This window comes from Chiloscyllium plagiosum, unplaced genomic scaffold (assembly GCF_037043375.1).
Source record: "Chiloscyllium plagiosum isolate Xiang-an unplaced genomic scaffold, Cpla_swu_hap1 HiC_scaffold_43, whole genome shotgun sequence".
NCBI lineage: Eukaryota > Metazoa > Chordata > Chondrichthyes > Orectolobiformes > Hemiscylliidae > Chiloscyllium > Chiloscyllium plagiosum.
Window position 1 is genome coordinate 43,932,311 of NW_028270181.1, and position 25,158 is coordinate 43,957,468.

General features: G+C 50.7%; 1 protein-coding gene across 2 annotated transcripts; it reads left to right on the forward strand.

Moving 5' to 3' along the window:
* The first annotated feature begins 2,227 nt into the window (after positions 1 to 2,227).
* LOC148137511 (uncharacterized) lies at positions 2,228 to 22,157 on the forward strand. 2 transcript variants are annotated; one of them, XM_087982396.1, is made up of 5 exons: positions 2,228 to 2,266; positions 2,718 to 2,828; positions 3,031 to 3,070; positions 8,612 to 8,724; positions 15,137 to 22,157. In XM_087982396.1, the coding sequence occupies exons 2-5, from the start codon at positions 2,812 to 2,814 to the stop codon at positions 15,357 to 15,359; spliced, it is 393 nt and encodes a 130-aa protein (XP_087838522.1). In that variant the 5' UTR covers positions 2,228 to 2,266; positions 2,718 to 2,811; the 3' UTR covers positions 15,360 to 22,157. The 2 variants fall into 2 exon arrangements, with proteins under 2 accessions (XP_087838522.1, XP_087838521.1); XM_087982395.1 differs by lacking the exon at positions 2,228 to 2,266 and adding an exon at positions 2,287 to 2,410 and having other exon boundaries at positions 2,687 to 2,828.
* The last annotated feature ends 3,001 nt before the right edge of the window (positions 22,158 to 25,158 follow it).

Sequence of the window (25,158 nt, forward strand, 5' to 3'; positions counted from 1 at the left end):
ATCAAAAGATGCAAAAAGCACAATCAAAAACAAAAAGGAATGTTCCTGAATAAATCAGGTTGTTGTTCCAATATCTCTGAGACATTGTGTGTCCTGAGGTGCAAACCTGTTGTGGGATGTACCTCGCCAACTGGTGAACAGCACAGCCCCCTATCCAGAAGGATGTTACACAAGAGATGACCCCCTTTGCTGCTGCTGTACATCAATGGGGAAGAAAGGGAATGGGGAAGGTTGTTGTCAATCAAGAGAGCTGTTTTGTCCCACATGTTGATGAGCTTCTTGTGTTGTTGAAACAGCATTCAACCAGGCAAGTAGAGAGGATTCCGTATCACACCTGACTTACGTCTTGGAAGGTGGGCAGGCAGGAGGTGAGTTGAGTGCTGCAAGACTTTTTGCATCTGCCCTGATCTTGTATCAACTGGTTGTATGGTTAGTCCTGTTCATTTCTGGTCAATATTACACCCCCGGAATGCTGCTCATGGAGGATTCAACAATGATATTGCTGTGGAATATCAACAAGGGATACTCGGATATTCTCTTGATGATGATGGGCTTTGCCAGGCTCGGATATGATAAGACTGTTACTTGCCACTTGTGCAGATTTTAGATGCTGGCCAGGTCTTGCTACATATGGATATGTGGTGTTTTAGCTACGGTGAGGTTCAGGTTGTAAGATTGTTCTCAATGAGAACAAGCCTACGAGCTCAGTGAGCAAACTTACAACCTGAACATATGGATATGAGCTCCATCAGTATCGGAGCAGTTGAAAATGATGCTAGATATTGTCGAATTGTCAACCAACAATCCTGCTGCTGAAGGGAAAGTGATTGACAAAGCAGCTGAAGATGGTTGAACCTGAGACTCCATCCTGAGGAATTCCCCTCGAACTAACAAGGCCTGGATTCTCAAGGCCCACCTACTTCACAAGTGGGACATGACACGTCTGAACAGGTTGGTTAAAAATGTCACCTGCAGAAAACTCCAGGTATTCAAGTAGACTGCTGTTTGTTTCAAAGATCACCTGGGGGTGAAGCTGTTATAAAGCTATCGCCCAGGACACTGCACCACCCGGGCAATGGGTTCTGAAGAAGATGCACACAGGACTGGAATGGTTCACTCTGTTTCTCTGCCAGACCTGCTGACTTCCCCCAGCACTTTCTGATTTGATTTGAATGTGAGCAAAAGAGGTACAGTAAGTAAGATTGCAGATGACACCAAAATTGGAGGTATGGTGGACAGAGAAGAAGGTTACCTCAGATTACAACATATCTTGACCAGATGGGCCAATGGGCTGAGAAATGGCAGATGGAGTTTAATTCGGATAAATGCAAGGTTCTGGATTTTGGGAAAGCAAATCTTAGCAGGACAAGTACACTTAATGGTAAGTTCCTAGGGAGTGTTGATGAACAAAGAGACCTTGGAGTGCAGGTTCATAGCTCCTTGAAAGTGGAGTCACAGGTCAATGGGATCGTGAAGGCGGCGTTTGGTATGCTTTCCTTTATTGGTCAGAGTATTGAGTACAGGAGTTGGGAAGTCATGTTGCGGCTGTACATGACATCAGTTAGGCCACTGTTGGAATATTGTCTGCATTTCTGGTCTTCCTATTGGAAAGATGTTGTGAAACTTGAAAGGGTTCAGAAAAGATTTACAAGGATGTTGCCAGGGTTGGAGCATTTGAGCTATCGGGAGAAGCTGAACAGTCTGGGGCTGTTTTCCCTGGAGTGACGGAGATTGAGGGGTGACCTTACAGAGGTTTACAAAATCATTAGGGGCATGGAAAGGATAAATAGACAAAGTCTTTTCCCTGGGGTGGGGGAGTCCAGAACTAGAGGGCATAGGTTTAGGGTGAGAGGGGAAAGATATGAAAAAGACCTAAGGGGCAATTTTTTCACGCACAGAGTGGTACATGTATGGAATGAGCTGCCAGTGGATGTGGAGGTGGCTTGTACAATTGCAATATTTAAAAGACATTTGGATGGGTATATGAATAGGAAGGGTTTGGAGAGATATGGGCCGGGCGCTGGCGGGTGGGACTGGATTGGGTTGGGATATCTGGTCGGTATGGACGGGTTGGACCCAAGGCTCTGTATCCAGGCTGTACATCTCTCTGATTCTCGTCTCAGGTTTTCAGCATCTGCATGAATCACCCACAGGCCCCGCCCAATGACGTCACGCATTCCTCTGCGCATGCGTCCACATTCCCGGCCAAGATGGCGGCTGTTCACCTCGGAAATGCAAAACATTTACCCACAAGTTATTTTTCAAGGTACTCGCTTCTCTCTGGAAGGGTTTATTCTCGGTCTGAATCCCTCTGTCCAGCTCCTGCAGCCTTACCGTCTGGAAAAGCGCGTCTCTTCCCATTTCCCACGGAAACAAACCCGGCACTGCGGCTGCGCCGCCCTCGCCTGTAGTGAGTATAGAGGGTATTCAGCACCGCGGGGAATGCTGGGTAGGTACTCCGCCATTGAGGAGATTAACACAGAAGGTTAATTCTGTTCATTAATAATTTTCTCTTGCCTGTATTCCAATCTTCTGCTATCCAAATAATCTTTGGAAGAACAAAATTGGCTGTTAGAAATTACTGTCCTGAACTGATGGTGGTACATTTTGGAAACTCCTTTAACAGGTGGATGTTTAACACTCAAGCCAAGAGATACATTTGTTTATTCTGAATGTCTCTGAACAGGTTTCTTTTGTCATCTCCTTTTACAAAATAGTGGAAGGACTGAAAACTGAAGTGTTTCTCTGATGCCAGTTCTGTGCTAACTTCTCAGCTTCAAGCTCCAGCCAGAGAGTTTACATTGAAGTACAATGACACTGATTCAGAGGTGAATATTTTTGAGCATTCATCTATAATTCAGTAGTTAACGTGCTTTGCTGTGGTTCATTGGTTAGGCCCTGGTGTGATCTCTTTACTGTGGATCTGAATCCCTGTCCTCCATGACAATCTCTTTGCCAATGTCCAACCTGCGCTACCTTTAATAATGAGTATTTTAACACTCTGTGACAGTTTACTGTTATTTCTTCCAGTTATGGTCAAATGAGAGCTTCATCACTGCAGGTCCCTGAGGTATGTGCTGTTAATTTATTCCACTCGTATGTGTGGCCTCCCTCAGCAACATCACTCAGACCCTGCTATGCTCCGTATTGCTTTCATTCTTCATGCTACCTCTTACACACACTATTCCCTTCCCTGCTCGTACACACCCGTGCTTACCCTCCCGTCGCCTTCCCCCTCCCGTCCCTTCTTCCCCCCCGTCCCTTCTCCCCCCACGTCCCTTCTCCCCCCCCCGTCCCTTCTCCCCCCCCCGTCCCTTCTCCCCCCCCCCCCGTCCCTTCTCCCCCCCGTCCTTCTCCCCCCCCCGGTCCCTTCTCCCCCCCGTCCCTTCTCCCCCTCCCGTCCCTTCTCCCCCCCCCGTCCCTCCTACCCCCCCCGTCCCTTCTCCCCCCCCCTTCTCCCCCCCCCGTCCCTTCTCCCCACCCGTCCCTTCTCCCCCCCGTCCCTTCTCCCCCCCCGTCCCTTCTCCCCCCCCGTCCCTTCTCCCCCCCCCGTCCCTTCTCCCCCCCCCGTCCCTTCTCCCCCCCCGTCCCTTCTCCCCTCCCCCGTCCCTTCTCCCCCCACCGTCCCTTCTCCCCCCGCCGTCCCTTCTCTCCCCCCCCCGTCCCTTCTCTCCCCCCCCCCGTCCTTCTCTCCCCCCCCGTCCTTCTCTCCCCCCCCGTCCCTCTCTCCCCCCCGTCCCTTCTCTCTCCCCCCCGTCCCTTCTCTCCCCCCCGTCCCTTCTCTCCCCCCGTCCTTCTCCCCCCCCGTCATTTCTCCCCCCCCGTCCTTCTCCCCACCCGTCCCTTCTCCCCCCCCCGTCCCTTCTCCCCCACCGTCCCATTCTTCCCCCCCCGTCCCTTCTCCCCCCCCGTCCCTTCTCCCCCCCCCGTCCCTTCTCCCCTCCCGTCCCTTCTCCCCCCCCGTCCCCCCGTCCCTTCTCCCCCCCGTCCCTTCTCCCCCCCGTCCCTTCTCCCCCCCCGTCCCTTCTCCCCCCCGTCCCTTCTCCCCCCCGTCCTTCTCCCCCCCGTCCCTTCTCCCCCCCCGTCCCTTCTCCCCCCCCCGTCCCTTCTCCCCCCCGTCCCTTCTCACCCCCATCCCTTCTCCCACCCCCGTCCCTTCTCCGCCCCCCGTCCCTTCTCCCCCCCCCCGTCCCTTCTCCCCCCCCGTCCCTTCTCCCCCCCCCGTCCCTTCTCTCCCCCCCCAGTCTTCTCTCCCCCCCCCGTCCCTTCTCTCCCCCCCGTCCCTTCTCCCCCCGTACCTTCTCCCCCCGTCCCTTCTCCCCCCGTCCCTTCTCCCCCCCCGTCTCTTCTCCCCCCCTGTCCCTTCTCCCCCCCCGTCCCTTCTCCCCCCCCGTCCTTCTCCCCCCCCGTTCCCTTCTCCCCCCCCCGTCCCTTCTCCCCCCCCGTCCCTTCTCCCCCCCGGTCCCTTCTCCCCCCCCATCCCTTCTCCCACCCCCGTCCCTTCTCCGCCCCCCGTCCCTTCTCCCCCCCCCCGTCCCTTCTCCCCCCCCGTCCCTTCTCCCCCCCCCGTCCCTTCTCTCCCCCTCCCAGTCCTTCTCTCCCCCCCCCGTCCCTTCTCTCCCCCCCCGTCCCTTCTCCCCCCCCGTACCTTCTCCCCCCGTCCTTCTCCCCCCCGTCCCTTCTCCCCCCCCAGTCCCTTCTCCCCCCCCCGTCCCTTCTCCCCCCCCGTCCCTTCTCCCCCCCCCCGTCCCTTCTCCCCCCCCCGTCCCTTCTCCCCCCCCCGTCCCTTCTCCCCCCGTCCCTTCTCCCCCCCGTCCCTTCTCCCCCCCCCGTCCCTTCTCCCACCCCGTCCCTTCTCCCCCCCCGTCCCTTCTCCCCTTCCCCCGTCCCTTCTGCCCCCCCCGTCCCTTCTGCCCCCCCCGTCCCTTCTCCCCCCCCCGTCCCTTCTCCCCCCCCGTCCCTTCTTCCCCCCGTCCCTTCTCCCCCCCCGTCCCTTCTCCCCCCCCGTCCCTTCTCCCCCCCCCGTCCCCCGTCCCTTCTCCCCCCCGTCCCCTTCTCCCCCCCCGTCCCTTCTCCCCCCCCGTCCCTTCTCCCCCCCGTCCCCTTCTCCCCCCCCGTCCCTCTCCCCCCCCCGTCCCTTCTCCCCCCCCGTCCCTTCTCCCCCCCCCATCCCTTCTCCCCCCCGTCCCTTCTCCGCCCCCCCGTCCCTTCTCCCCCCCCAGTCCCCTTCTCCCCCCCCGTCACTTCTCTCCCCCTCCCCGTCCTTCTCTCCCCTCCCCCAGTCTTCTCTCCCCCCCCCATCCCTTCTCTCCCCCCCCCCGTCCTTCTCTCCCCCCCCCCGTCCCTCTCTCCCCCCCCGTCCCCTTCTCTCCCCCCCCGTCCCTTCTCTCCCCCCCCGTCCCTTCTCTTCCCCCCCGTCCCTTCTTCTCCCCCCCGTCCCTTCTCCTCCCCCTCCGTCACCCTTCTCCTCCCCCCTCCACCCCTCTCCTCCCCCTCCACCCTTCTCCTCCCCCTCTGTCACCCTTCTCCTCCCCCTCCCGTCACCCTTCTCCTCCCCCCTCCGTCACCCTTCTCCTCCCCTCTCCGTCACCCTTCTCCTCCCCCTCCGTCACCCTTCTCCTCCCCCTCCACCCTTCTCCTCCCCCTCCACCCTTCTCCTCCCCCTCCGTCACCCTTCTCCTCCTCCCCGTCACCCTTCTCCTCCCCCTCCGTCACCCTTCTCCTCCCCTCCGTCACCCTTCTCCTCCCCCCGCCGTCACCCTTCTCCTCCCTCCCCCCGTCACCCTTCTCCTCCCTCCCCCGTCACCCTTCTCCTCCCTCCCCCGTCACCCTTCTCCTCCCTCCCCCGTCACCCTTCTACTCCCCCTCCGTCACCCTTCTCCTCCCCCCTCCGTCACCCTTCATCTCCTCCCTGTCACCCTTCTCCTCCCCCTCCGTCACCCTTCTCCTCCCCCTCCGTCACCCTTCTCCTCCCCCTCCGTCACCCTTCTCCTCCCCCTCCGTCACCCTTCTCCTCCCCCTCCGTCACCCTTCTCCTCCCCCTCCGTCACCCTCCCTCCTCCCCCCTCCGTCACCCTTCTCCTCCCCCTCCGTCACCCTTCTCCTCCCCCTCCGTCACCCTTTCCTCCCTTCCTCGTCACCCTTCTCCTCCCCCTCCGTCACCCCTTCTCCTCCCCCTCCGTCACCCTTCTCCTCCCCCTCCGTCACCTTCTCCTCCCCCTCCGTACCCTTCTCCTCCCCCTCCGTCACCCTTCTCCTCCCCCTCCGTCACCCTTCTCCTCCCCCTCCGTCACCCTTCTCCTCCCCCTCCGTCACCCTTCTCCTCCCTCTCCGTCACCCTTCTTCTCCCCCTCCGTCACCCTTCTCCTCCCCCTCCGTCACCCTTCTCCTCCCCCTCCGTCACCCTTCTCCTCCCCTCCGTCACCCTTCTCCTCCCCCTCCGTCACCCTTCTCCTCCCCTCCGTCACCCTTCTCCTCCCCCTTCGTCACCCTTCTCCTCCTCCCGTCACTCTTCTCCTCTTTCCCCCGTCACCCTTCTCCTCTCCCACCCCGTCACCCTTCTCCTCCCCCCATCATCCCTCTCCTCCCCCCGACACCATTCTTTCCCCCGTCACCCTTCTTCCCCCCCGTCACCCTTCTTCCCCCCGTCACCCTTCTTCCCCTCCGTCACCCTTCTTCCCACGCCCGTCACCCTTCTCCCCCCGACGCACGTCACCCTTCTCCCCCCGTCACCCTTCCTCCCCACCCCTGCCACCCTTCTCCCCCACCCCCGTCACCCTTCTCCCCCACCCCCGTCACCCTTCTCCCCACCCCCGTCACCCTTCTCCCCCACCCCCCGGTTACCCTACCCCCCCCACCCCCGTCACCCTTCCCCCTACCCCCGTCACCCTTCCCCCTACCCCCCGTCACCCTTCCCCCCCACCCCGTCACCCTTCCCCCCCCACCCCGTCAACCCTTCCCCCCCCCCCACCCCGTCACCCTTCCCACCATCACCCTTCTCCCCCATCACCCTTTTCCCCCTGTCACCATCCTTTCCATCGCCTTCCCCCCATCACCTTCCCCCATCACCTTCCCCATCACCTTCCCCATCACCTTCCCCATCACCTTCCCCATCACCTTCCCCATCACCTTCCCCATCACCTTCCCCATCGCCTTCCCCATCGCCTTCCCCATCGTCTTCCCCCATCGCCTTTTCCCCCCATCGCCTTTTCTCCCCATCGCCTTCTCCCCCATCGCCTTCTCCCCCATCGCCTTCTCCCCCATCGCCTTCTCCCCCTCGCCTTCTCCCCCCATCGCCTTCTCCCCATCGCCTCTCCCCATCGCCTTCTCCCCATCGCCTTCTCCCCCATCGCCTTCTCCCCCATCGCCTTCTGCCCCATCGCCTTCTCCCCCATCGCCTTCTCCCCCATCGCCTTCTCCCCCATCGCCTTCTCCCCCATCGCCTTCTCCCCCATCGCCTTCCCACCCCCCATCGCCTTCTCCCCCATCACCTTCCCACCCCCCCATCGCCTTCCCAACCACCCATCGCCTTCTCCCCCATCGCCTTCTCCCCCATCGCCTTCTCCCCCATCGCCTTCTCCCCCATCGCCTTCCCACCCCCCATCGCCTTCTCCCCCATCACCTTCCCACCCCCCCATCGCCTTCCCAACCACCCATCGCCTTCTCCCCAATCGCTTTCCTACCCCCATCACCTTTTCCCCATTACCTTCCTACCCCCCATCACCTCCTCCCCCATCGCCATCCCACCCCCCCATTGCCATCCCATCCCCCCATCGCCTTCCCACCCCCCCCATGGCCCTTCTACCCCCCTATCGCCTTCCCACCTGTGCCTTCTCCCCCAATCGCCTTCCCACCCCATCGCCTTCCCTCCCCCCACATGACATGGAGTCCAATTCACCCTCTGGGACAGGAGGACAGGGACGGAGTGGAGAATGGGGGGAGAGAGAGAGAGGGGGACAGGTTGTGGTGAAGGGGGGATGCTGGTTAGAATAAAACCCAGTGAGAGAACAAGACAAAGAGAATGAAAGTCAGAAAGCAGAATAAACAAATACCTGGTGGAGGGGAGACAGAACGACAGGGAGGGAGAGAGAAAAGGACAGACGGAGGGAGAGAGAAAAAGCCCAGGGAGAGCGAGAGGGAGAGCGATAGAGAGATTGGGAAAGACTGAACGATTAAATAATTCCAGGAAAAAGAGTGAGGAGGCAGAGAGTAATAGGAAGGGGATCTCCAGGGGAACATGAACAGGATGGAGATGGGAAGGATGGAGAGAGCTGGGGATTGAAGGAAAGATGTAGGGAAGAGAGAGAGAACACGGGAATGTAGATGGGAGCTGCAGTGAGTGACCGAGGCAGTATCATCTGTGGGATCAGACTGTGCAGCAACTCCCTCTCCAACCTTTCTGCCCCTTTGTCTCCCCCTCCAACCCAGAGCTCGCCCCTTATGGTAAAAGTCCCAGAGACAGCCTGAACCCCACAATTCTTTTCCGTCTGTGTGTGTGTGTGTGTGTGTGTGTGTGTGTGTGTGTGTCTGAGTGTTGTGTGTGTATCTGCGTGTGTAAATGAACAACAAGGAGACAGGACGGTTTCTGATTATTCTCTCTCTCTGGTTCCAGCTCTTGTCTGATGATTCCTCACGGCAGAATGATTGGATTCTCTCTGTCTCTTCATCGTCCAAGTTTCAGCTCCCAAATCAAATCCCCTCCTCGGGGGGAGAGACTGTTGCAATGTAGGCTACTCTGCAGGTGGTTTGAGACACAGCAAGATCCCACAAGTAGTATTACTCTGATATTAGAACAAGTCTTTAGATCGAGTTTCTCATTTGAGGTTTTAATTCCCTCCTTGGGGAATCCTGTCTGTCAGACACTCACTGGGGATTGATGTATTTGTGCCAAATCCCAGGCCCCAGTTATTTTAGCCCCAGTTATTTTAGTTATTTTAAAATCTATTTTAAAAATGACAGGGCCGCAATCTGACAGGAGCCAGTTAACCAGAGGCCCCTAAAACCCAGGGCCTCCCAGAGGAGATTCGCCCTCGGGGTAAATAAACACACAACTCATGTGGGCCCCCTCGGGGTGCAGCCTGTTGACTAGGTCTCAGGGCCATGTCCCCTCTGGAGAAAGCTTTTGTTCAGAGGTCTCCTGATCCCAAAGTTTCACTCTTTGAATCTTCAAGTGGCCAGCAAGATCCCTTGGAAGGAAAGAGACAGCACTATTTGAAATGCAAAGGAGAGGAGGCGAAAGGGATTGAAGGGGGAAAGGAGAGGGAGGGAAGGAGAGTTGGAGGCGGGAGATGGAATGCAAGGGGTAGGGAATGATGCGGGGAAGGATTGGGGGGAAGGGGAGAGGGGGAAAGGACAGGGGGAAGGAGGGTGGGATAGAGAGGAGTTAAGGGAGAAGGGAGAAGGAGAAGGGGAAAGGGGTGAAGGAGAGGGGTGAGGAAGCAGCGTGGAGGAATGGAAGGAGATGGAGAGAGGGGGAAAGGAGAGGGGGGAAAGGATAGAGGGTGGGGAGGAGAGGGTGGGAGGATGGGAGCGGAGCAGAGGGGAAGCCGATTGGTAGGGAAAGAGAGGGGAGAAAGTAAGGGGGCTGGAGGGAGAGGCAGAAAGAGAGAAGAATGAGTGGGGAAGGAGAGGGGAAAGGAGAAGAGGTGTGAAGGGGGTAGGAGAGATGGGAAGGAGAGGAGGAGTGGTAGGGGGAGGAAGCAGGTGGAGGAGAGAGGGAGGACGGGGCGGAGTAGAGGGGAGAATGTGATTGGTATGGTAGGAGAAGAGAGAAAGTAATATTGGAGGGGAGAAGCAGAGAGAGAGAAGAGTGGGTGGGGAAGGAGGGAGGAGAAGAGTGGAAAGGAGAAGGGGCGTGGAGAGGGGGGAGGAGAGGTGGAAGTAGAAGGTGGAGAGGGGAGGAGGCAGACATAGGAATGGGGGAACAAGGGGGAAGAAGGGGAAAGGAGAGGGAGTGGAAGAGGGGGTAAAGAGAGGGGAGAAGGAGGGGAGGTAGAGGGGGAAGGGAAAAGGGAGGGAAGAAGGGGTGTGAGGGAGGGAAGGAGTAGGAGAGGGGGAAGGAAAGAGGGAAGGAGAGGGGGAAGGAAGGAGTGGAGCGGGAAGGAGGGGCGAATGGAGAGGGGAAGGATATAGGGAAGAAGAACAGGGATGGAAGGAGAGAGGAGAAGGAGAGGGTGGGAAGGGGGAAGAAGGGGTGATGGGGCAGAGTAGAGGGGGAGGCAACTGGTAGGGTACGAGAAGGGAGAATGTAAGGGGGATGGAGGAGAGAGGCAGAGAGAGAATAGGAGGGGAGGAGAGGGGAAAGGAGAAGAGGAGTGGGTGGGAAGGAGTGGGGGAAGGGGGGAAAGGGTGAAGTAGAGGGTGGGAAAGAGAGGGTTGGAAGGAGAGGGAAAAAGGGGAGGGGGAAGGAGAATAGGAGGGAGAAGGAGAGGAGGACGAGTGGGGAAGGGAAGAGGGGGAAGGAGGGAGGGGGTAGGAGAGGAGAAGGAGATTGGGGGAAGGATGAGGAGGGAGAGGGGAGGACAGGAGGGGGGAAGGAGAGATGGCGAAGGGGGGAGGGGAGGAGGAAGAGAAGGGGAGAGTGTGTGTGAAGGAGGGGAGGGATTGGAGAGGAGTGCAAGGAAGCGAGGAAGAAGGGGGAGGGAGGAGAGGAGGAGGAGGAAGAGGTGGGTGAAGGAGGTGGGGAAGGAGAAATGGGATGAAGGAGAGGTGGGGCGAGGAGACGGGGAGGAGGAGGGGGTTGGAATGGGGGAAAGGAGATTTGGGATCAATTGCCTTTTACTGAGAACAGTTCCCAACCTGTACGTGCCGTAGCTCCCTCCAATCTGAAACCCTCATTCCCCTCTATCCTGTCTCTGAGCCAATGGTGTCTTCATTCCCAGGAGAGGGACAACATGGGGCTAGATACAGAGTAAATCTCCCTCCACATTCTCTGCATCGAATACTCCCAGGACATGTGCGGCCTGAGGTTAGATACAGAGTATAGATCCCTCTGCACTGTTCCTATCAAACACACACAGGATAGGGACAGCACGGGGTTAGGTACAAAGTTAGGCAGCATTGTAGACAGTGCAGATGGTACCTTAACATTACAAAGGGATATTGATAGACTGGGTGAATGTGCAAAGCTGTGTTAGATGGAGTTCCGTGCAAGCAAGTGTGTGGGTGTTAGGTTGGAGCACAGAGAGGGAGCACAAAGGAGGTTTACAAGAATGATCCTGAACCTCAGGGGTTACATTCTGAGGGGACACTCGACAAATGAGGCCGTTTTCGTCCAGAATTGAGAAAGTTAAGGGGTGATCTGATCAAAGCCTCCAAGGTATAAACAGGATGAGACAGGATCGATCAACATCAACGATTCCCACTGGTTGGAGATTCTAGACCGAGAGGGAGCAGAGTCTGAGAATGAGGGCCCAGAGCGTTCAGGAGAGATGGTAGGAAGCACTTTGACACACAAAGGGTGGGAGAGGGACTCTCTTCCACAAACAGCAGTGGATGCTGGATCAGTCGTTCAGGTTAAATCGGAGAGAGATACATCTTTGTTCAGTGAAGATATTGAGGGATATGGGCCAAAGGAAGGAATGTGGAGTTAGGCCACCGATCAGCAATGATCCCATTGAATGATGGAACAGGCTTGAGGGGCTGAATGGCCTCCTCCTGTGTCTATGTTCCTGAATAAAGATCCCACTACACTGTCCCCATCAAACACTCTTCAGGGCAGGGACAGAATGGGGTTAGATACACAGTAAAGCTGCCTTTACTGTATCCCCATCAGGGCAGCATCAGAACAGGGTTAGATACAGAGTAAAACTCCCTCTACACTATCCCCAACAACCCCTCACGGAGCTTTAATATTTGAAGATGCTCATATTATTCTGTCATTCCTTGTCCCTCAGTAACTGCGTGTGTGCGTATGTGAGAGAGTGAGACAGAGACCATTATTGGGTCAGGTACTCCTGTACCTCAGTACTTAGAGTCATAGAGTCACAGAAACAGACCTATTCAACTCATCCATGCTGACCAGATATCTCAACCCAATCTAATCCCATCTGCCAGCACCCAGCCCATATCCCTCCAAACCCTTCCTATTCATATACCCATCCAAATGCCTCTTAAATGTTGCATTTGTACCAGTCTCCACCACTTCCTCTGGCAGCTCATTCCATACATATACCACCCACTGTGTGAAAAACGTCCCTTAGGTCTCTCTCTCACCATAAACCTACACCTCTCACCCACCTACACTATCCAACCCCAGGGAAAATACTTTGTCTATTTATCCTTTCCATGCCCCTCATGATTTTATAAACCTGTGTAAGGTCACCCCTCAGCCTCTGACGCTCCAGGGAAAACAGCCCCAGCCTGTTCAACCTCTCCCTATAGCTCAAATCTTCCATCCTTGTAAATCTTTTCTGAAACTTTCAAGTTTCACAACATCTTTCCAAGACAGAATTGCACGAAACGTTCCAACAGTGGCCTGACCAATGTCCTGTATAGCTGCAACATGACCTCCAAACTCCTGTACTCAATACTCTGACCAATAAAGGAAAGCATTCCAAATGCCTTCTTCACTGTCCCATCTACCTGCGTCTCCACTTTCAAGGAGATATGAACCTGCACTCGAAGGTCTCGTTGATCAGCAACACTCCCTAGAACCGTATCATTAAGTGTATAAGTCCTGTTAAAATTTGCTTTCCCAAAATGCAGCACCTCACATTCGTCTCAATTAAACTGCATCTGCCACTTCTCAGCCCATTGGCCCATGTGATCAAGATCCTGTTGCAATCTGAGGTAACTCTCTTCGCTGTTCACTACACCTCCAATTTTGGTGTCAACAACTCAGTGGGAGAATTGGGGTCAGACAGTATTCAATAGGATAGTTGGTGCAGTTCATCACTAAAGGGAGGATTTGTGTAGGATTGGTAATTCGGAGATTTGATGCAGGGCCCGCCAAAATTAGAGAATTCTGGCAGCGGACCACTAAATGGGAGAATTGTTGTAAGAAAATACGAAATGGAAGAACTGGTGCACAGTGGGGTGAAAATTGGGGCCTGGCACCAGAAAGCGGGTGAATTAGAGTAGGGCACCTCTAAATAGTAGAATTGGGCTGGGCATCAGTAAATGGAAGAATGAGCATCGGGTTATGAGTAAATGGGAGAACTGGTGGGGCTTCAGTAGATGGGTTTGGTACACAGTGCCATTGCATTAGAAAATTAGTGGGAGTGCCAATACATTAGAGAATTGGAGCAGAGCAGGTCTAAATGGGAGAATGGGGACAGGGAATCACCTAAGAAGGAGAAATGTTGCAAGCATCAGGAAATAGGAGTTTTAGTTCAGCGCACCCCAAAATGACCAAATGTGAGTAGGGAACCAATCCGTGTAAGAAGTATATCAGAGAACAGTTACATGGGAATCAATAATTGGAGACTTGCTCGAGAGAGTGTACACGTGAGAGAGAGATTGCGAGTGCATGAGTGAGGGAATGTGTGTGCGCGCATGAGTGAGAGTGTGCAGGTGCGAGTGAAAGAGTGTGTGCACTTGCAGGACTTACACAGTTAATGGTAGTGCCCTGGGGAGTGTTGTTGAACAGAGAGACCTCGGGGGGCAGGTACATAGTTCCTTGAAAGTGGTGCCACAGGTAGGCAGGGTCACAGGGTGGTGAAGGAGGCATTTGGCAGGCTTGCCTTTATCGGGCAGAGCACTGAGCCCAGGAGTTGGGACGTCAAGTTACAGCTGTACAAGACATTGGTGAGGCCACATTTGGAGGACTGCATACCATCCTGTTCACCCTGCTGTAGGAAGGAGGTTATTAAACTGCAAAGGGTGGAAAACAGATTGACAAGGATGTTCCCCCAACTGGAAGGCCTGAGTTATAAGGAGAGGCTGGGACATTTTTCCCTGGAGCACAGGATGCTGAGGGGTGATCTTATCAAGATTTATAAAACCATGATGGACTTCGATTTAAGGTGAGAGGGGAAAGATTTAAAAGGGACCTGAGGAGTAAATCTTTAACAGAGCCTGGTATGTGTATGGAAGGAGTTTCTAGAGGATGGAATCGAGGGGAGTACAATTACAACATTTAAAAGACATGAGGGCAGATATGAGGATAGGAAAGTGTAAATGGGGCTTGGTCAGGTCAGAAAAGCTTTTCAACAAGGACCAGTTGTGTGACATGCTGTGGGACTACAGTTTCTAGAACTCACTCCTGGGTAACTGTTACTCTGCACGTAAGTGAGATTAATCCCCTCAATTCAATTCCAGTCTTTAACTCACCCTGGGTCACCATTATTCTGTGTAAACCTTCCATTGAACTCTCACCGCCTCCCTGCCACCTGCCTGGATTCATTCCTCCCATTGACCAACCAAGCTGTACCCTCTATCGGCGCTCACCTCACCACTCTGTCCCCTCCCCAACCTAAACCCTCCCCCACACCCCCACCAGTTTATCAGCAGCTCCCCTTACCCGCCCTCCCGAAGCATTGCCCTCTCCACCCCCTGATGCTGCCTGGCTTGCTGTGTTCTTCCAGCCTCCTGCTTGTCTCCGATGGTTAGTAAGGTGGCAGATGGCTCCAAATGTGGTGGTGAGGTAGTGAACAGTGAAGGAGGTTTACCTCAGTGTTAAACAGGACCTTGATCAGACGGGCCAATCAGGAGCTGATGCAAGGTTGGGTTTTTGGAGCTGTTTTACAGATGGAAACAAAATCCTTGCTGATGGTCCGTCAATCTTCCAATTGATCCCAGGCTCCATTATGAAGGCCCAAGCAAACAGAGTTCACCCAGAGTCAGTTCCCACTGAGCCCAATGAAGTCAGTGAGAGCCACAAAACCTTCTCGTGGCAGCACTGAGGGGGTTCGGCTCATCTGCCACATCCAACCCCATTCCCCAGTGTCGGATCCGGTCTGTCAGTGAGCCCTCTGACTGGGCCGTGGATTCCCCACCAACACAGCGGCTGATTGGTGGAAAGAACCAATTAAAGAGAGGGGGTGATATCAGCATCAGGCCGGGGGGGGGGGGGGGGGGGGAGGGAATGGAACCAGAGAAAGGAAATCATTGCTGAAAATACATCTGTAATCAAAAGACACGGATTATTTACAGTATATTACTCTGTGTAATAGGAACATTCTCCTTTTTTATTTAGTTTTGCCCGGATGAGTGAATTTCGTGAGGACAGGAGCCTGCTATTGCTGTTCCCACTCCGGCCTGCAGTGACCGATGATACTTGCCTCCAGGTCATTGACCTTGTATCTGGTTCACTCACTGACAACTGGTTGCTGGGGATGATGTTATTCTGTGCATGTCTGATTCCTGTTTCAGTTATACTTTTGTTATCCAGCTTTCTATTAACGGTTGCCCATTGCTGACAACACTTCCCACTCTTTTGCTCCTCCAGTCTCGTTGGTTTCACTCCTCAGATGGAACCATTCCTTGCCTGTTAGGAAAGGAGTGTTACCGTGTTGCTGCTCCTTCTCCTGTCAGTCCATTCCTCACCTGGACCCCTCATTCCTTTATCTGCTGCCTTTAATGTGGGCTCTCAGTTACTTGGATTTATTCATCAATTGAATTATTTTTATAACTGGATATTTCAGGGCATGCTTTAACTGGTCTCTGAAACTGTTCTGTGTCACCACATAAACAAGTGCATTGGTGCAGCAGCTCAGGTCCCGCAGCATATATGAGGCTTGTGAAAAGATATCGAAAGCAGTGGAATCCAAGGAATGAGCAACACGAAAGAAACGTAAAATATCCAGCAACCAGAGAAGGATGAAACTTGCAGAAATGGCAAAAAGTAAGATCACAGATTTCCTTCTGCTCTCTATCTCTGGGTCATTCTCTACTTTTCTCTGACCCCTGAGTCCCTTACGCACCATAATGGCCTCAGAGATGTGTCCGACAGTCAGAACGTTAAGAAAGAGAATAAAAGCGAATGGGAGCATTGGTGTTAAAAATTGCTCAAAGTATTGAAAACTTGCCCACCGGCGGTCAGTATAGTAACTGGACCTGATAGAACAGTACCATGGAACATTGTTGATGACCTTTCCAGGTTTAAATCGAAAATAGTTGGGTATATTTTTAAAAGAAAAGAAAATACAGATTGTTGCTAGAACCCTAATTGAAGTATTCTCTGTCCAATACTTAGTTTTCATCTGACGAAAACAAATGGTGACAAATCGATCAAAAGAGAAAGTAACGGTGATCCAGACAGAACAATCAATAGCCCAGCAGCTCAGTACATAGATGACACTACACACAGGAGTGATGTCCAGGAAACACCGTGGATAATAATATGTTCGAAACCAGCGAAATACGATTTCGAAAGCAATGAATAGCAGATCCGACGTTGTCATAGCCACCAGATAGTGAATGGTGCTTTTAGACAAACCACACTTGCCCCGAGCTAAGATTAGAATCATCACTAGATTTACTGCAAGAGAGAGAGAAAGGAAAAAAAAGAGACTTGACGTTACTGATCAAATGTATCTGTGCCTGAGCCCAGAGTATAAGCATTTTATGCAAAAGTGAGGACGGCAAATGCTGGAAACCAGAGTTTAGATCAGAGTGGTGCTGGAAAAGCACAGGTCAGGCAGCATCTGAGGAGCAGAAAAATCGTCATTTCGGACAAAGGCTCTTCATCAGGAATAGAACAAAGATAATTGTTGTTCCATATCACACAAACGTTTAAGATTCTGAACCATTTTCACTTTGAAAATGCATAGGGATGAACACAAATAGCAGGTTAGTCTCAGAAACACAGTGATATACTCAACGTTTTTTGGGGGTTGACAGTGGTTGATTTATTTTACTTTATACATTGCTCAGGCTCGCTGGTGTTGTAAATTAGATGATAGCATCCACACAAACACTCCCAGGATCAGTAAAACAAAGAGTGGATACACCTAACCCAGACATGGATTACAAAAAAATCTTGAATTCAGTTTTGGAGCCTCCACAGTTGAGTTTACTCCTAACATTCTGCACCCACACAACATGAATTACAGTACATGGCACTGGATCACTCAACCATGTCTAGGAATGGATGGTGTCTCAAATATGAACAAAGAAATGATAGAGCATTGAGCCCCTCACTCTGAACATCCTGGCAAGCTGAACTAAGAAGATATTCACCAGTGTATCTGACCACCATGTCCCAGCTTGGATACCCAATGCAATCAGGAGAACCTCATTTGGCATGGACTCCCCACCACCTGTCGAACACTGTGTACCACAACCTCCACCAAACCCAGACATGAGTAATATCCCAACAACTAAGGAGAATCAGGGGCAGATTTGAGTATGGTAGCCATTACAAAAGAGAAAGTGCTAAAAAAAACAAAAGGTCTAAAAACTGATAAATCTCCTGGCTCTGATGGGCTACATCCCAGAGTTCTGGGGGAGGTGGCTGAGGAAATAGCAGAGGCATTAGTTGTGATCTTTCAAAAATCACTGGAGTCAAGGAAAGTCCCAAATGATTAGAAAATCACTGTTGCAACCTTCTTGTTCAAGAAAGGATCAAGATAAAAGATGGAAAATTGTAGGCCGATTAGCCTAATCTCGGTTGTAGGTATTATTCTAGAATCCATCGTTATGGATGAGATATCTAAAATCTTGGAAGTGTAGGTCGGATTAGAACAAGTCAGCACGGATTTAGTAAGGGGAGATCATGCCTGACAAACCTGTTAGGATTCTTTGAAGAGGTAACAAGTAGGTTAGACCAGGGAAACCAGTGGATGTTATTTACCTAGACTTCCAAAAGGCCTTTGATTAGGTGTTTCACAAGAAGTTGCTGAGTAAGGTGAGTGCCCATGGTGTTTGAGGTGAGCTACTGGCATGGATTAGGGATTGGCTGTCTGATAGAAGGCAGAGAGTTGGGATAAAAGGTTATTTTTCGGAATGGCGGTTAGTGATAAGTGGTATCCCACAGAGTTCAGTGTTGGGGCTGCAGCTGTTCACTTTAAATATTAATGATCTGGATGGAGAGACTGGGGGCATTCTGGCGAAGTTTGCCGATAAGACGAAGTTAGATGGACAGGGAGGTGGGGAGGCTGCAGAAAGATTTAGACAGTTTCGGAGTGGTCCAAGAAATGGCTGATGAAATTCAACGTGAGAAAATGCGAGGTCTTGCACTTTGGAAAACAGAATACAGGCATGGGCTATTTTCGAAACGGTGAGAAAATTCATAAAGCCAAAGTACAGAGTGCTAGTCCAGGATTCTCTAAAGGTTGACTTGTTGGTTGAATCCGTGGTTAAGAAAGCAAATGTAATGTCATTTATCTCAAGAGGGTTGGAATATAAAAGCAGTGACAATAGACAAGAGGTGCAGGAGTAGGCCATTCTGCCCTTCGAGCCAGCACCACCATTCAATATGATCATGGCTGATCATCCTTAATCAGTATCCTGTTCCTGCCTTATCTCCATTACCCTTGATTCCACTATCCTTGAGAGCTCTATCCAACTCTTTCTTAAATGAATCCAGAGACTGGGCCTCCACTGCCCTCTGGGGCAGAGCATTCCACACAGCCACCACTCTCTGGGTGAAGAAGTTTCTCCTAATCTCTGTCCTAAATGGTCTACCCCGTATTTTTAAGCTGTGTCCTCTGGTTCAGCACTCACCCATCAGCGGAAACATGTTTCCTGCTGCCAGAGGGTCCAATCCTTTAATAATCTTTTATGTCCCCTCTCAGTCTTCTAAACTCAAGGGTATACAAGCCCAGTCGCTCCAGTCTTTCAGTATAAGGTAATCCCGCCATTCCAGGAATTGACCTCGTGAACCTACGCTGCACTCCCTCAATAGCCAGAATGTCTTTCCTCAAATTTGGAGACCAGAACTGCACACAGTACTCCAGGTGTGGTCTCACCAGGGCCCTATGCAGCTGCAGAAGAACCTCTTTGCTTCTATACTCAATCCCTCTTGTTATGAAGGCCAGCATGCTATTAGCCTTCTTCACTACCTGCTGTACCTGCATGCTTACCTTCATTGACTAGTGTACAAGAACACACAGATATCCCTGTACTGCCCCTTTACCTAAATTGATTCCATTGAGGAAGTAATCTGCCTTCCTGTTCTTGCCACCAAAGTGGATAACCATACATTTATCCACATTAAACTTCATCTGCCATGCATCTGATCACTCACCAACTTGTCCAGGTCACCCTGTAACCTCCTAACATCTTCATCACATTTCACCCTGCTACCCAGTTTAGTATCATAAGCAAATTTGCTAATGTTATTGCCAATACCATCTTATATATCATTAGTATATATTGGAAAAAGCTGCGGTCCCAGCACTGATCCTTGCGGTACCCCACTGGTCACTGCCTGCCATTCCGAAATGGAGCCGTTTATCACTACTCTTTGTTTCCTGTCAGCCAACTAACTTTCAATCCAAGTTAGTACTTTTCCCCCAATACCATGTGCCCTAATTTTGCTCACTAATCTCCTATGTGGGACTTTATCAAAAGCTTTCTGAAAGTCCAGGTACACTACATCGACTGGATCTACCTCGTCCATCTTCAGAGTTACATCCTCAAAAAATTCTAGAAGATTAGTCAAGCATGATTTCCCCTTCATCAATCCATGCTGACTCTGAGCTATCCTGTTACTACTATCCAGATGTGTCGTAATTTCATCCTTTATCATAGATTCCAGCATCTTTCCCACCACTGAGGTCAGACTAACTGGTCTATAATTTCCTGTTTTCTCTCTCCCACCTTTCCTGAAAAGTGGTATAACATTAGCCACCCTCCAATCCGCAGGAACTGATCCCGAATCTATCGAACTCTGGAAAATAATCACTAACGCATCCACAATTTATCGACCTACCTCCTTCAGTACCTGGGGATGTGGACCATCAGGCCCCGGGAACTTATCAACCTTCAGACCTAACAGTCTCTCCAACACCAATTCCTGGCAAATATAAATTCCCTTAAGTTCAGGTCCTACAGCCACTGTTAACTCAGGGAGATAGCTTGTGTCTTCCCCAGTGAACACAGATCTGAAGCACCAATTCAATTCTTCTGCCATTTCTTTGTTTCCGGTAATATATTCCCCTGTTTCTGTCTTTAATGTCCCAATTTTAGTCTTAACCATTTTTTTGCCTTTCACATCCCTGTTACTGAGACTTTATAAAGCTCTGGTTAGGCCCCATTTAGAATACTGTGTCCAGTTTTGGGCCCCACATTTCAGGAAGGACATACTGACACTGGAGCATGTCCAGCGGAGATTCACACAGATGATCCCTGGAATGGTAGGCCTAACATACGATGAACGGCTGAGGATCCTGGGATTGTATTCATTAGAGTTTAGAAGGTTGAGGGGAGCTCTGATAGAAACTCACAAGATAATCCGTGGCTTAGAAGGGGCGGACGCTGGAAATTTGTTTCTGTCAGGTTGGATACTAGGACCCATGGGCACAGCCTTAGAATTAGAGGGGTCAATTTAGAACGGAAATAATGTACTATTGCTTGGCATCTGAACCGATCACTTTGGGTTCAGGCCACTGTGAAAGATAAGCAGAGATGATGGCCTCAGTGTCTCATCACTAGATTATTAATTCAGAGACCGATGTTCGATGTCCACCATGGCAGATTGTGGAACTTCAATTCAATCTAAATCAAGACTTCTACTGTCTGATGGTGGCAATGAACGGTTGTCAGTTATTAGAAAAGAAACCATCTCACTCACTAATATCCTTTAGGGAGTGTAATCTGTCATCCTTTCCTCGTCTTGGTGTACATGTGACTCCAGATCTACAATAGTCTGGTTTATTCTGGGCAATAAGGGAAGGGTGGTAAGTGTTGGTCTAGCCAGTGACACCCATAACCTTTCAATTAATAAAAGCAAATGGAGTTCCCTGTGCACAGATAACTCACTGTTCCTGAAGAATGCTCCCTTTTTAGACCACTCCCTGGTATTTGAATATCCCCATGTCTCAACTATGAAATTCCCAAAATGGATCCACTTTTGAAGATCATGTATCCTGAAACTCACTCAGTGTAGATACCTGGAATCGGGAGCACCTATACATACATTGGCCATTACTCTGCAGGCAACCGAGGCAACAGGTTCTGTCTACTGGTTTTGAGACCATCAAGAGTTGGGAAACTCATTGGACTTGGCAAATTAAGCTTTAACACGGATTATCCACTGGGATTTGCTGATGCCCTGAATTCAGCAGAACCTCAGCACCAAGCATCCAGCCTTTCACCTTGTACATTTGTCCCACTCTCTGCCATACAGGACGTTCCCTTAGAGACTAGCCAGCCTTTGGATTCAGAGATCTCCCCTGGCAGATGTGGAAATTGTGATTACTTTAAAATGTACTTACGGAGTGTAAGCTTTAACTGTCAGGAACGTGATGGTGTCTCTGTGCATTTGCGTCCCTTGTTCTTCCAGGTGCTGGAGGTCATGGGTGTGTGAGATACTGGTAAAAAGAGCCCTGCCCTATTCCTGGTTTGCATCTTGTAGGTGGTGTTCATTGCTGGCTGTGGTGTCATTGGTGAAGAGAGTGTGTGCTGAATGGTCAGTGGGGAAATTATGCCAATCAGCTGTTTGTCCTGGACAATGTGGAGCTTTGTGAATGTTGCCTCAGTGTTGTATGTGAGCTGCACTCAGCCAGTTACTTGGACAGAATTCAATCCCACTCCTGAGCGATGCTTTCTGGATGGTGGGGATGGATTGGAGAGGCAGGCAGGGAGGTTATTGTCACAGTATGCAGAGTGTCTGACATACTCCTGTGTCCACAGCACCTGTACGGCTGGAACAGGTCATTTCCTCGTCAATGATTGGTCCGGGTTGTGGATCATAATGCACTCAGTGATGGCAATGTCATAAAACGCCAATAGGAGATTGGTAGATTCTCATGTTTTGAGTTGGTGCTTGTGGGATATGAATGTTACTTGTCAATGATCAGCTCAAGCCAGATGTGATCGCACTCTGTATGGACACAGACCTCTCTGTTATCTCAAGAGGAGTAAATGGTGCTGAACATTGTGTATTCACGAGGAAACCTCACTAATTTTGAAATTATGACAGAGGGACCAGCATTGATGAGGTGCCTGCAGATTTTAGGACCAAGGTACAACTGTGAAGAATTCCTGCAGAGATGTACAACGGCTGAGATGACTGACCTCCCACAGCCAGAGCTAGAAATGTGTTGCTGGAAAAGCGCAGCAGGTCAGGCAGCATCCAGGGAACAGGAGAATCGACGTTTCGGGCATAAGCCCAATTCCTGAAGAAGGGCTTATGCCCGAAACGTCGATTCTCCTGTTCCCTGGATGCTGCCTGACCTGCTTCGCTTTTCCAGCAACACATTTCCAGCTCTGATCTCCAGCATCTGCAGACCTCACTTTCTCCCACAGCCAGAATCATCTTCACCTGTCCTCGGGCTGAAACAAAAGAGTCATCATCTCATGGACTCCAGTTTTTCGAGAGCTTCTTATTGTCATTATGTGTTCATAATATTTTTGTTTAAGATTTGAACATTTTTCACAATTAAAGTGTTACTGTGTAAACAGTTGCAACTGATTGAGGAACAAATATTCAATCCTTCTGGAAATACAAGTCAACCAATTCTGAGGTTGGTGTATTACAGGGTTAACATGTTGTTGTGTTGGAAGGTCAGAGGCTATGGTATAAAAACCAAGCGATGAGTGACAGAGTTTGGGCTCCCGACAGAATCAGAATGTTTGTCATTCTCACATGTACAGAAGGGAAATGCTCATAAATCTGCAAATTGGATTTGTGAACGGTGTTTGTGAAATAGAGGATGCAGGTGTATAAATAGCACTAGGTGATACAAATATGGAAATGATATTCCCACTAATGAGAGGGACCGTGACTGCAGCTCATGAATATGGAACACTCATTCTGGTTTAGAAACTGAGTAATGGGAGAGGCTTGTGTAGTATATTAAAGCAGGGTGTTAAATGTTCCGTATTGTGGGCTCTCAAGTTGATGTAATGCTCCTTAACTTGATTATTAACCATAATCAGAATATTGCAAGTACTAATGTCAGTTATTTGTTGAAACTGACATTTTAATTCCTATTATTATGAGTGTTTTGTTTTATTTTCATATATTGCCTTAAACGGATTGATGCTCAGTTCCCATCAAAACCTTTTCCTCCCAAGGAAGACTCACATCACAAAGTGAAGAGCAGCGGTCGCTGGAAAATTCGCTGGGGAAAGATTATGAATTACAATTTCAAACATTGTTAATCTGAATCTAACCAGGTACACCTCTGAAAGTTTGTTAGCATTTGCTGTTGTATGTTCGAGATGGCACAGTGCTCAGTACTGCTGCCTGGGAGCCTAGGTTCAATTCCATCACCAGGTGTACGGCGGGGTGGTGGAGTGTTTCGCTGAGTGCTCCAGTTTCATTCCACAGTTCAAACATGTGCAGGCTTGGTGCATTAGCTACAGGAAATGTGGGGTTACAGGGAGTCAGTGCGATATCCTTTGGACGGTTGGTGTGTCTCAAATGGCCTGCTTCCACACTATAGGGATTCCATTTTATGATCTCAATCCTGATTAATGTACATTCGCACAGCAATGTCCCACAACTTGTCCAAACCTTACAAAGATTAATCATGACCAAAAGTATTATTTAAATCAGCATAATATGTCTACTGGGTAGTTTACTGAATTAACATTATTGCTCTGTCATTTTCCTTTCTGAAAACTATTATCACATCTATTCATCGCCAATGGAACATTTCACTTTGAAAACTTAGCATCGAACATATTCAACCAGCTGCCAAGATGTTCCCAGTTACAATCCATTGTAATTTTACAAACGACATTGACAGCTCCATCAGTGGACAGACAGAAATGAGAAATCTCCCAGAAATGAAGCACCATGGGATTCATATCTATATGGTCCTACTTCCCACTGTGGTCAGATATTCCGTTTCATCCAGTTTTCCACAACAGTGAAATTCTACAGTCAGAAGTACTCCTACTTACACAAGGCCACTGGAGTAGGCTGTTCTCCTCTAGTTAGTAACCCACAATCAGTGTAAGTTTACTTTGAGAAATGCCCCCAGTAACATTTAGAGACTGGAATTTGTTATTGCCCTTTGGCTAGGAACCCACACTCCGTAATATTCGAATTGAAAAATGTTCCCTGAATCACATTGTCACCGACCCTTCAGGCTATTGACACACACACACACAATACAGTTGGATAGTGAAAGATATTCCCAGTAAAACTTGCAATTGAGTTAATGAGTATTCTGCTGTTAGTGCTGAACACTTACTGCAATACCGCATTTACAGCGAGCTGTGAAAAGCAAGAACACTGGGCCAGAAAATATCATTCCAGCAGTAACCCCCACTCAGTCCAATTCGGCAATGACACATACCCCCAGCAACATGAGGCCACAGCAATCAGAGGGTCCCAGCCTGAGCTTCGTCATCCCCATTCAGTACAATTCCATGATCAGTAATACCTTCACTTAGAGGGATTCCTGGAGATCTGGATCAGTAGTGCACAACATTCTTGGAATGTCATGGTGAGTTACTGATCTCCTGACTTCCCCAAATGCCTGTCCACTGCCTCCAAGACACAAATCAGGAGTGTGATGGAATATTGTCTACTTGTCTGGATGGGTGCAGCCCCAACAACTCTGAAGAAACTTGACACCATCCAGGACAATTCAGGCCATATGATTGGCATTGCATCCACAAGCATCCTCTCCCTCCACCACCGACGCTCAGTAGCTGCAGTGTGCAACATCTACAAGATGCACTGCAGAAATTCACTAATGATCCTCAGACAGAAATGTGCCAAACCCATGACCAGTTCCATCTAGAAGGACAAGGGCAGCATATATATGGGAACTCTAAAAGTTTCAGGTTCCACTCCAAACCACTCACCATTCTGATGGAGAAATATATTGCCATTCCTTCACTATTGCTGGGTCAAAATCCTGGAATTCCCTCCCTAATGGCATTGTGGGTCAGCCCATAGGAGGTGGGCTGCAGTGGTTCAAGAAGGCAGCTCACCACCATCTTCTCAAGGGCAACTAGGGATGGACAATAAATTCTGACCAGCCAGTGATGCCCACATCCTACACCAATGAACAAATAGAATCATAGTCATAGATTCCTACAGCACGAAGACAGGCCCTTTGGCCTAAACTGGGCCCTGCTGACCAAATGTCC